At 35.7% G+C, this 12,964-nt stretch overlaps 1 protein-coding gene across 4 annotated transcripts in view; it reads left to right on the forward strand.

Moving 5' to 3' along the window:
• WDR70 (WD repeat domain 70) overlaps window positions 1-12,964 on the forward strand; it is a 114,798-nt gene that overhangs the window by 49,427 nt on the left and 52,407 nt on the right. For all 4 annotated transcript variants that reach the window (XM_080637847.1, XM_080637845.1, XM_080637848.1 and 1 more), the window contains one exon: window positions 9,882-10,056. In XM_080637847.1, the coding sequence (XP_080493973.1) occupies window positions 9,882-10,056 (175 nt within the window). The remainder of the gene's footprint in view (window positions 1-9,881; window positions 10,057-12,964) is intronic.

The following is a 12,964-nucleotide window of genomic DNA, read 5'->3' on the forward strand; positions in this document are numbered from 1 at the left end:
GGTACTTCGGGGAACAGTCCATGCAGTTGTAAAGTAGGCGTCACACATGTGAACTCTCCCTTTTTTTCTTTTTTTCTTTTTTAGGTAGTTAGCTTGAAAGAGCCTCTTTATCAGGTTATATTCAAATGGATGAATTAGCAAATTCATTCAAAAACTCCGTGGTTCTTTCAAGTGAAAGCTGAAGTACTCCTGCAGTCTGTCAGGTCTTGGGAATGTATGAAGTATTGCAAGTCTTCTAAAACCAGTAGAGATCTTCCCACTTTGTTTGGCAGTGCATATAATCATATGGAATATGGCTTAAAAATATTTTATGCATATTCAGTACTGTAATGTATGAAGACTTTAAGGTAGTGAGCCTTACAAGTTTACATCTTGTAATGACTATCTGGTAATCGCAAGTTAACTTAAATAAGGCACTTTCAAACTGTTACAGATAATATTTTTTAGAATTAAATATATGTGACTAGTGCTACATCCATAAAGTTCAAAGCAGAAAGTAGAGGTAGAGGTAAAACCAAAGGTGGAGGTACCTGAAGTAACAAAATTTTATAGCTTTAAAGAATTCAGATGTTTGTGCACGTGCATGCAGGTAAACACAGAAAGTAACGAACTGATAGTCTGGTACCTGATCCCGAGATTTTTATTTTTATTTTCTATATATTCTTAGTTTTTTTCCTTGCCAGTTACAGATATTTTAGATGTCTTTCTCAGTTTTTACCTGTGTAAAATATGATACCTTTTGCTTCCACAAAAGCCTGGTTTAATGATTATCTTATATACTCTGCATACCAGAATTATTACATAAAAACCTACACTGAAATACCATACAGATTATGTAAAAATGTGTTCTGAAAAGTTGCGTGTTGTAAAAGTAAAGAATTGGCATTTATGAAAATCAAATATGCAGGAGGATTTGTATATCCGGCTTATCTACCCTCAAGTAGTTGATGCCTTAGTTTTTATTTCAGCCATAGCAATTCAGCTGTTTCCAATAATGAGACTTAGGAATTGCATGTGTCAATTATGTTATGTTCTGGTGGCTTTTTTCCTTCTTCTGTCTCTGGAACAATAAGAGTTCTCATCCTGTGGCATAGGAGCATGGTATTTTGCAGGAAGAGAGAGTACTATGATTTTTTAGGGGTTAAGTAATGTTGCTTTATGAAAATCTCCTCTGATTAGTCAAAATTTTAAGACTTTTTGGAAAAATCACTTCTGGAAACTTGTTCGTAGTACGAGTCCCTTCAAGAAATTGCTGATAGCTCACATTTGTATAGTAATTTGCACTGCACTAACGTAGTAGTTTGCTTTTTGTCTTGACATGTCTAAAGGTGTGAAGTCCACTCTAGATACATAAAAATGGCTTTTCTGAGACTAACTTATCTATTTATAGATATATATGCAGTGCAGAACTGATTAAGAGAGCATAGCAAAGGAGCAGGCCTGGTTAAGAGGAGTTTGAATAATGACTGTGCTGGCCCTTGCTGAAAGCTGTATGTTTACAAAAGGGTTAGTAAAGCTATTTTTGTCTTTATAAACTATGTATGTTTATATTAATATTTTTCTGAAGTTTTTCTTGCATAAAACACTAGCTGATGCAATAAAAAATGCAGTCAGTTGTAAGACCTTGCATTTGAGAGCTTTTTCAAATGACACTGTTACCGTATAGTTTAATTAGAGTTCATGCAGTTTCAGGTAGATTACATTAAGAACTAAAAATGTAAAGCAAAAGAAAAACGTGTTGCAATGTAGAGCAAATGTGGGATCAAAGCATGCTAAATTGTGCCGATTCTTTTTCTTTGTTTATTTAAGCAAGTCTTGCTATTGTCCATGGTTCTGTGGAAGTGAATTTTGCTTGTGCTCTGTCTGTAAACACAATGAAATTGCTTTAATTTTAAAACTCAGATGCATTTATGTACATAGACAGGAAAAAAACCTCTACTTTCCACATAGCATGGTTGAGATTAAATTGATTAATCAAGTAGTCTTTACATTGCAGCTCCCATAAACATAAACTTTTCTGAAGACTAGCTTTTTAGTTAAGCATTTTGCTTTCATCTTCCTATTTCATTTAGAGATTCCCAAGAATAGATCATGGTTGTTTTGGTTGGGTTTATTTGTTTGTGGTGGGTTTTTTTGTGGTTTTTTTTTTTTTTTTTTTTTTCTGAAATGGTAAGTTTAGAATTTCATGTTATGCAAAGTTTCCAAGTTATCGTGTATGAAATAGGAGAAGTTCAGTCTGTTTGTTAGTGTAAGACAGAGGAGCAACTCACACACGAAAAGCTAAGGAGTCACCCAGTGGCTGTGTAAAATCAGCAGGATCTTGTGGGTCTAAAAAACTGGTCATGGGTTTGTGCAACATGAGGTTTTGACATCTTGTACACTTAAAAAAGCTGTGTTGTCTTTCCACAAAATTGAGAGTGCAAAGAGCGATGGAACTGTGTAAGGGGCCAAATTCAGCTTGGGACCAACATTTTGGCCTGTTTACATCTATTACTGATGGCTCTTCAAGAGAAAAGACATTTGGGTTTTAAACACAGAAGTGCACAAAAATTAACCCAGCAGCCAGTGGGGTTCCCTAGGACTCAATTTAGGGCTCTTCAAAGTTTTCATAAATGATCAAGGTGCACGAATTGAATGTGCATTAAATAAGTTTGCTGATGATACTAAACTAGGAGAAAGCTGTGGCATCCGTCAAGTGTAGAGAGGCCTTCCAGGGAGAACTGGGTAGACTGGAGAGCTGGGTGGTCACCAACCATATAAAATTTAACAAAAGTGAATGCCGAATTCTCCACCTGGAACGTGATAATCCCAGTGATAAACACAAACTGGGGAATGAGAAGCTGAAGAAAGCCCTGTGGAAAGAAATGTGGGTGTTTGGGTTGATGGCAGGTTGAATACAAGTCAGCAGTGTGCCCTGGCAGCAAAAAGGGACAACTGTGCCCTGAGGTGCATCAACCACAGCCCACCTGGCTGGTCAAGGGAGGTGACCTGGTCTACACTGCACTGCTGTGACCCCGCCTTGAGTACAGGGTGCAGGTTTGGGTGCCTCAGTATAAGAAAAACATCAAATGTGTCTGGGCAACCACGATGGTGAAAGGGCTCAAGGGCAAGACGGGAGGAGCAGCTGATGTTATTTGGCTTGTGCAGCGTGGAGAAGGCTGAGGGCGCAGTATGCACCTTCTTCTTGGGGGGGCGGTAGAGGGGGAGATGCTGATCTCTCTCTGGTGAGTAGTGACAGGACAGGAGATGTCCAGGTTGGGCATTAGGAGAAGGTTCTTCACCGAGAATTTGATCAGTCACAGCAACAGGTTCCCCAGGGATGCGGTCACAGCACCAAAGCTGTCAGAGTTCCGAGTTGGATCTGGAAAGTGCTCTAAGTCATATTGTTTAGTACTGTGAGAAGCAGAGAGTGGACTTGATTATCCTCATGATTTCTTTCTAACTCAAGATCTGATTCCTCAAGTAAAAAGGAAGGGTAGATCTGGACATTTACACTCATTTAAAGAATAGCTGAGTTATTGAGGAGGCATCCATGAGTTCTAGTTGGGGATAAAAAAAAAAAAAATGTTGAGAATTTTCCTGCTACTTGACTGACCTACATAGGAGTATGTTCTTTCAGCTGTGAGTTTAAACCTTGGTTACTTGTGTAGTATTGAAATAGGTTTGGGGATAGGTGCTTTTTAACTACTCATGAGCACAGAAGGGAATGAAGAAGTAAGAAATGTCATTCACGACGTGTAGGAGCAACAGTCTTCCCAATATCTATCTATCTCCTGGTAGCTCTTAAAGTCTGTGACATTGATGGTATTTGTATGTCTTTGTTGTGATTTTGGACTTGGTTCTAGTCTTACTAGCTTTTGAATAGTTTTATGTTGGTTCGTAGGATTTGAGATCCAAGGAGTGCCTGCCAAGAATATTCATATGCTCCAAATGCATTATAAAGCCCCCTTTCAACTTGTCTGGAGTCACAGAATAACTCTAGGTTGAAGAGGACATCTGGAGGTCATCCATTTTGATCCCCTGCTTAGATCCAGCTTAGATCAGGTTGCTCAGGTAGCAGCAGGCTGTGCAATAAACTAAAAAGTGAATTTCTGAACAGCTTGAAATTTCAGGGCTTCAGGTACACAGAAGGCTGAAGTACTACAAAGTAGCATGTTCAAACTCCACAGATCCTTTTTTTTTTTTTTGGTCTAAGAACCAAATCAATTCAATTTAAAAGAAAAACAGATTGTAAAAATATTTTTTTAGTTGTTTATATCCTGCTCGTACCATTTTTAAATCTACACATTTTCAAATCCAGCAAAACAATATTTCTGCCATAGGGAGAACATAACTGGTAAGGGAGCATAAGCCCTTTTATTTTCATCTTCAGAATCCACTACCCATTTGCTTTAGGCTTTTAATGTTACACAAAAGACAGAAAGAAATATAGAGGCTTCTTCAGTAGCAGCAATATTATGATGTGAGCAGACCATGGTGACAAGTATATCAAGAAATGATGCTCTGTGTTATCCAGAGAGAATAGGATTATATCATGACTCTTTGGAGACTGGAGACTAAGAACCACATTTCTTCTCTACAACAAAATGGTGTCTTTCTTTTTGAATTTTTGGGAGTAGAAGGGAAGTGTCTTACACTTTGGTATGTATTCCAGAAGATACTATAAATACATTAATTTGTATTTACTTACTTTATGTGCTGCAGTTTGGCAGTCTTTCATAAGTTTTTGTGGAGATTGTACTACAGTATACAAAGATTGTTATTTCATACATAAATACAAAGTAAAACTTACTTTTGAACTCCTCTGTAGCCCACAGTGCATCATTAATCTGTACAGCTGAGTCAAACTTTGCATTGTTTAGAATAGATTCTGTAACTTTAATGATCAAAATACACTTAAGACTTATAATTTGCTCTCTTTTGTTACTTACCTCCGTTAGTTCGTTGCTAATGCAACAGTGGAAATGTGGCTGTGAGATCTAAGAGCAGCAAAAACAGTTAAAGCTAATTGTCATGTGTATAGAGTGATCTGAGCTGTTACTTCAGAGAGCTTTTAATTGCTTGACTGCTTTAATTTAATTTCAGTTAATTTTTCAATGGTTTAATGAAGAGTTCTGATGAGTGTTATTTCCAATCGAAGTTATTTACTGGAGTGAAGAAGAAACTGAGATCCAAATGAGCCTTAATTATTTTATAGCCATGACTAGCCACCTATTTAGAGAGCATCCTGTTTTCCTAGTGATTTACTCTTCCTGCTTTTGCAGTATCATGCAAGACTGCTCTTGAGTCATTTCGGTTCATGCAGGTGACAGTAACTTGAACTGTCAAGATGTTCCTTGCTAGAAGCCTTCCCCTTTGATCTTAGTGAGATGTACCACATAAGGAGATTGATTACATCCCACTCTGCACTAAGTGGGAGGTGAGATCTGAGTTTGTGGATGCCTTGCCCCATTTGGAAAATGACACAAAATTGTACCTCCTCTTACTGTCACAGCTTTCAGAAGTGAATCACATGATATCTGTAATCCGTCTAATATTCGGTATAGAAATAACAATATTGAAGTTAGATGTTGCTGGAATAGTAAATGAAGGACTTCTTATGTGCAAGGTGCTACATAGTCTCAGTAGGATATCAGTGGTGAGTTTTTTTTTAGTAGTGTTCACATAGACTTTGAATTCTTATTAATTCAAAAGCATATTCACACTTTACAGAGCTTGATATACTTCATTAAAATCACTGAACATTTTATTATTTGGATGAAAAGATCGTAAAGGGATGATTCATTAACCTACTCCATAGATGGTTTTCTGAAGACTTGATTAGATGGTTTGCTAATTTGAACTGAAGAGATATGCTTTGGTGCAGACATCCATGATTGTCAGCCTAATGCTTGATGCAAAGAAAAACAACTTTCTTCAGTCAGATTTTTGTGTAAAGACTTCATTAACAAGAAACAAAGCAGATTAGCTGTCAGTGCGGGTGAGAAAGTAATTCAAAACTAACAAGCTTTTTTTCTTTTAGTGCAGTCTAATTGCCCAAATGCTCATCACTAATGCAGTCAAATATAGTAAGTGTTCTGGAAATAAGAAAGGAAATGCCTTAATATTTAGGGAAATACTAAGGGCAAAAGGCTTACAGGAATTCTGTCACAGTAAGCATGTTCAGGTTTTGCCTGTACGTTGGCCTACGGTAGGAGTTGTGTCTAATAGATGATTAATTGTAATTACCTTGAGTTAAACCTGAGAAAAAGTTGTTTAAACCTGAAAAAAAAATGTTTAAGGAAGAAACCATTGCACCCACATAGTTTGGAATAACTATACGAAATATTTTTTTAATAACCCATGAGCTCTGCAACCTGTGTTTTAAATAAAATTTGAAGACCATTTTCTTAGTCTGAAGAAGCCATTTTCTGTATTACCTTTTGAGAATCTAAAAAGTGTTTGTGTCATCTTTATAATGCCACAGTGATTTGTCTTCGAAATTATTTTCTACAGAATTTGAATGCATTTAAGATAGTGCTCAGTGCTGTGCATTCTCTCAATTTTACCTACCGCATTACTTAACATCATTTTCCTTTTATGTAATTTATTCTTGTGCATTGGTTCTTGAAACTGTTTGTTTGGTTTTGGGGGTGGTGGTGTTAGTATGTTCCTCCCACCCACCCCACAGCAGTTATCCTGTCTTCAGAGTGTAATCACTGTTTTAAGATTTCTTCTATTTTTTTTCTGTAATATAAGCAGCACTGAATAAAACATGTATGTGGAATCTTAAGCCTACTCACTTAGAAGTATGGACTCTTACTGGCATAATTGCATACCATCAACTACTGCTTTCTGTCCAGCAGTCAGCTTAATTAACATTTTTTGTTTTTCCACAGTTCATCTGTTTTTCACTTCCATATATCCTTCTTAGCTTTTTTTGCCCCTACTTTTATAGTCATTTCCATAACATTTATTTTCATGTCTTTTGAGGTTGTAAAGCTTTTCTCACCAAGCCTTTTATTTTACTTATGTTCAGAATATTTGTTTTGATGTGAGGAAAACTCTGTTAAGCATGAGTAACTACTTTCAAACTTTCCAGTAACTGTTAATGAAAAAGCCATATAGTAACATTGTTTTGCTTTTAATCAAAATTTTCTAACCCTTGAGCTTTCTGTATATGATTTATATTTTACTATGTTACACTGTCTTCCAGGATAAGGATTATGTTCTGAGTAGATTGGTGATACAGTCATGTTAGTAAAAATGTGTTTCATGTTATGTGTTTTCTACCTGGTTTTAATTAAGTAAGAACACTCGATTTAGGAATAATTCAAGATACATATATTTAGCAAAACAAATCAGATATAAGAAAACAAATATATTCTCAGATATGAGAGTACTGGTGTGGTTTAAAGTTTGAGAGTCTTTTGAAAATCTGAAAGGTATAAAATCCTTTTAGAAAGTAAAAAAATGTAAAGCTTTAAGGTGAAACGTACTGGTCAAATTAAAGCATTCAGCATCTTTGAAGTTAAAGACTAGAGATATCAAGGTATTTATCTGAATTCTGGGTTGTGAAGTATAATTCAGTGGGAATTCAAAAGGAGAAAAAAAAAAATCTAGAGCAGGATTTCAGAATTTCTTTTATGTTCCATTATGAAATCTTCCGATTTGTGTCACTGGATGCTCTTCCTTGTGGTTTGATTTAACAGCTGCTGTTGGTAGTTGATAAATGTCAGCATTTAAAATGCAGGATTATTTTTCCGTGTTGCATTTTGTCATTCGTTCTTTCTGCCAATGTGATGTGTGAAATAGGTCTGCTATAATCTTTGACTCTGAGAACAATGGAATTTTGGAGTTGGTCATTTTGATAAGCTGATCTGCAAATATTTAGGAGGAATTTTCAGGTTTTGAAAGAAGTAGCAATATACTTAAAAAAAAACTTTATGAAAAATGCCACAAGGTATTTTTTTTTATCACTTTGGCTAGTCCCTTAGAAGGAAATAGCTGAAATAGATATGTAATTCATTTGCAAATACAGTATAACTTTAGGTACAGGATCTGCTGATTCAAAAAATTATATGGAAAACACAGTCTTTTCATATTGGCTTGCTTTGTACATTAAGTTGTATCTCCAGCTGTGCTTATCTCCATGGGCACTCTTCCTCTAATGCAAAAACTGAAGCAAGGAAGAGCAGAAGGGGAGAGAGAATATGGAGGTGGCCTTAGCCGCATTAGCTAAGTTAGCGTTTGTTTGTCATCGCCTTTTTAAAGACATAGTCCCTGAAAGTAAATTGTTTAGATTTCTGTGCTTCCTTTCTTGTTCTTCCACTTTCATTTTGGCTAGAATGGAAGAAGTTAAATATTAAAGGTGTGGTTAGGTGTTATGAGGGAAAGGTACTGGAAAAAGGCCTCAAGTAAGTTTGAAGTGTAAACAGTAGACTAAGGGAAAGCATCAAAGTGCCTGCTGAAAGAGGAGATGGGGTTCTCATGTAGTTATGACTGAGCATGAAGGTAAAAAGGGTAATATCAACAAACTAGTTTATGTCATAACCAGACTATTTAATGAAGGCCCTTAGAGTGGAGTAGTAAAAGTATCTATCACTGATGTCTCTCAGTATTCTATGAGATGCATTCCAATATGTTTGATTTCTCATCACTGTCATTAAATATGTGATTACATATAATTTCTATGAGCCATTTATGAGCTCATTTTCTTGTTGGCTTTTTTTTTTTTTTCCTCGCTAGAATTATTATGTATGTCAACTCTGTAGCCTGTCTAATCTTACATGTTGGATGGAAGTTCCCAGTGTTACACCATGGTGTCTTGTCTTTTGGAGAAAGGGCAGCCTTTGTTAAAATGGTATTTGCTTTTCTAGGAACCAGTGAATTACGTGCTGTTGGATCATAGGCACTGTTTGTATAGTCTAAACAAGTGAGGTTGTCTTGAGATCTTAGTGACTTTTTTCTTTCTAAATTAATGATCTTCCTTCCTTTGCCAGATCCTGAAACTCTTCTCTGCATTAGATGCCAGAAGAGTTTTGAATTTTTATCTGGAAAGAATTCAACATACTAAATGGAGAGAAAGTATTTGTGTCTAAGATGGTTTAAAGAGTCCACCTGTATCTCAGTGTTTCAGTTTTCTCTCAGTTGGGTGTTTTTGTGTATCTCAGAAACATTGAAGATCCAGGCAGATACTCTTTTTCCAGCAAAAAGAAAAAGGATGTATTTATTTTCCTAATAATGTGGGAAAAACTCAACTTGAAACAACAGTATTACATAAATAAGTCTTTGTGTAGTATTTGAAGAACACTTCCGACAGAACTCTGAGACCTTCAGGATTAGTGGAGGAGAGCAGTAATAATAGTGCAGTTAAATTTTTAAAATAGGTCTTTAAAATAATGTCTAAAGAACCAGCCAGTATGTAGTGCTGCCAGTCAGTTTTTTTCATGTCAGAGCAATTACGACAATCTGTGTAGTTAATGAATTTGTGTAACCATTCATGCCTGTTTCCTGAAGTCTTAGTTTGTGTAGAAGGACTTTATTGTTGATTTCCAGTGACAGTGGAGACTATGTAGTACCTGTGTATTAACCTTTGGTCATTTGTCTGGTTGTAAATAATTTTATGTATTTACATGACAGTTCGGGAAGAGCTGATCTCTCTTCACATGCGTGTTAGTAAATAATATTTCTTTGTCACACTAGTTTCATGACTGCCATACCAAATGCTGTAAATGCTTTACAACTTTATTTGAATTATATGTCATTTATGCTTAAAAAGTAGTAAAGTAGGTTAAAAAAAAAAAAAAAAAGTAGTAAAGGTATTTGATTATGTCATAAGAAGAATTATTTAATATGTATTAACTTTATCTAAAAAACTCTTTATTTAAACTTTTTTCCAGAACTGTGAGGACGTGGGATATAAACAATGAAAAAAAGCACAAAACTGTATTTAAACCACGATCAAGTCAGGGTAAACGGGTGATTCCTACAAGTTGCACATACAGCAGAGATGGTAAACTTATCGCAGCTGGCTGTCAAGATGGCTCCATCCAGATCTGGGATAGGAATATGACTGTAAGTCAAGTATTTGATAATAAGATATGCTTCTAATGTACTAAGTGGTGAATGCTGAATCAGTTTTGGTACTTCTATACTTACGTTTTGTTTTCTTCTCAGAAAACTAAATAACCCGTAGGAAAAAAAAAAGAAAAAAAAAAGTTGGCTACATACCTATATTTAAAATACTATTCATTGAAGATGAGTATAGTTGGGGATTTCCCTGCTCATTGCAGTGGGTTGGACTAGATGATGTTTAAAGGTCCCTTTCACCCCAAACTGTTCTGTGATTCTGCATGATGAAAAAAGCTCTAATTTCTTCGTCTTATTTGATTAAAAATGTATATTTCCATATTTTATTGAGGTACTGACTACGTTAAGCAGTAACTCATAAAACTTCATACTGAAATCAATTATTCATTCAGACAATAGGCAGAGTGGAATAGCATCCAAGTGGGAGATGGCAAGAGTAATGCTGTCCATTAAATGCCAAATGTTGTTAACATTGTCCAATGTGTAAAAATCAACACTTTGGCAAATTTGTACAATTTTTGTAAAATGCAGCGTGGTCAGAGGCAGAATGGGAACTATTTTACATTCTGTAGGATTATGAAATATACCCTAATTTTTTATTTTCATATTGAATGTGAAATTGAATTTCTAGTAGTTGCAAATCTAACTGGGAAAGAAAATGTACAATTCATGTTACTACTTTGTAATTCAAAGCTTAGAGCAATTAGTGCTCCCTGTTGTTTTGTGTAGTATGGTTTATACACCAGTCCAGTTTCAAGAGTTCAGTGTTGCAATGTCAAGTGCAAGTACATGCAGTAAAGTTTTACTGCTTTTAAAATTAATCATCTTAAAAATCATCCGTATCTCCTTTATGACCGTCTTAGCCAAAGAATTGATGCCCAGTCCCTTTCACTTCAATGGGATAAGTACTTGTGCCATGCATAGGAGGAGGAAGTGAGGTTATGATCAGTTGGTTTGGAAGCCAAAGTGAGATTACAGATAGGAAGTGGAGGTTGGGGGTGGGGTAGAATCCTTTGAATCAAACTGGCATCATGAATCTTTGAAAGCTGTACCATTAGGATGGCTTTGGGTAAATAATACTGAAGAAGTTACACAAGTCTGTTCTACTTCATCTTTCAAAACATTTGATTTTAAAAAGGAAAACAGGCAATTTGGGGAACTTTTCATGAAGATTGAATAAAATTTGATTGCTTGAGGAAAGAGAAAATACATAGATGTAAAAGGAAAAAGAAAGCCCGTTGATCATATTCAAAGTACAGCCTGTATTTTGGGATTGTCATCTATTTTTATTTCTGTTTTTATTTCCACTATAAACCCAGTAAAACTTCTTAATGGCATGAAGCTTGAGAATTCATCTTAAGTGTAAACTTCTTCTAACAGAATAATAAATTTTTCAGAGACTGGCTTTCATCACCTGTGTATGTTGTTTATTTTAACATACACAGTATTGAAATATTAAGCTTTCTGGTGTAGCTTTAACAATAGTGCTCTTGGTAGTCTGGTTTTTCATGTGCTTTTCCTTTTGAACTTTTGCATGTCTATAAGGTGACATATTGCAATGCTGATTGAGTGCAGTTTAGGGTGATTCTGAATAATTTAAAGATATATCCTGTGCATTTTTTGTCATTTCCAGCTGGTAACCCCTGTATAACAATGCAAGACTAAAGTGATTTCCTAGTGGAAATTAAGTTGGTAGTGTCCTTGGTTTTATATTTTTAAAGCCTAAAGAATTTTTGCCTTTGCTTTGGTTGGTGTCATTAAGAAATGTGCGAGATTTTACGTAGAAGGAGCAGTGTCAATTGTTTTTTTTAGTGGCATTCTTATCTAAAACTGCTGGTACCCTCTAGAAAATTGTGAGTAGTTAAAATCAGGTATTTCAAAGGCATCCTGGTGAAATAATTAAAAAAAAAAAGACATCATTAGTTTTGGGAGGTGAGAAGAGGGTAAAAAAAAAAAAAAAAAAAAAATGCAAAAAGAAACCTGTGTTCAAAGTAGGATTTAGAAAGGGGAGGATGGGATTGAATCCTGGACTGGAATGATGAAAACCACTTACTGGCCTGACAGGATGCAGAGATGTTTGCAAAGGTAAACAAGAAAATGTTAAGTGATGCAGTTTTTGGGGTACGAGCGCTGGACAATGGGTAAAGCAGTGGAAAATCAGGGTGCGTGTGTTAAGTTGCTTGAAGGAGTATACAGTAATAATATTAATTTCTGATTTTTGAAGAGGAATTTTTTTAATTCCCATCCAGCAAATACAATTTGACTTTGTTTGAACAAGTGTAGAACTGTATACACAGATTTTGCGGTACTACAGTACAGATCTGTTTTAAGTCAAAATTAAGACATCATTTGTGTTTAACTTGAGAAGGCTGTATTGAGTCGGTAACAAAAAACACTAGTGTTTGAAAGCAGAAAATAGTTGCCATAATTTCTTATGCTTGATCAGTTAGGAATAATTCTGGCATCATTATTTTAGACTATGCACTTGGCACATATTCATCAGGAAGGAGGAGGGATTCAGGAAGGTGTTTAACTGTAACTTAGTTGATTGTACTGTCATGCCAGAGCTGATCTGATAAAGGCCTCTTTTGCCTGTTCACATTGTGTACTGTCACTCATGCTTGTTATGCTGGTGTCTGTGAAGGTTTTTAGACACATTTATTTTTGACAGGAGTAAAAACTCCTGTCAAACACAGACCCCATTTCAGGGAGAGAAAGTTTCTCTTTGCTTCAGTGGAACTATAAAGCCTCAGCTTTCTCACAGGAGAAGAGTCATGAAATCAGCAGTATGAAGGGCAGAAGCGGCTACCCCAATAGGAAGGAGGGTCTCCTAATGGGCTTTCCTAAAGCAAAATGGGCACTCATTAGAGAAAGGGACACTGCTGCAGTACTG

The sequence above is a fragment of the Psittacula echo genome (assembly GCF_963264785.1).
Source record: "Psittacula echo genome assembly, chromosome: Z".
In the NCBI taxonomy this organism is placed as follows: domain Eukaryota; kingdom Metazoa; phylum Chordata; class Aves; order Psittaciformes; family Psittacidae; genus Psittacula; species Psittacula echo.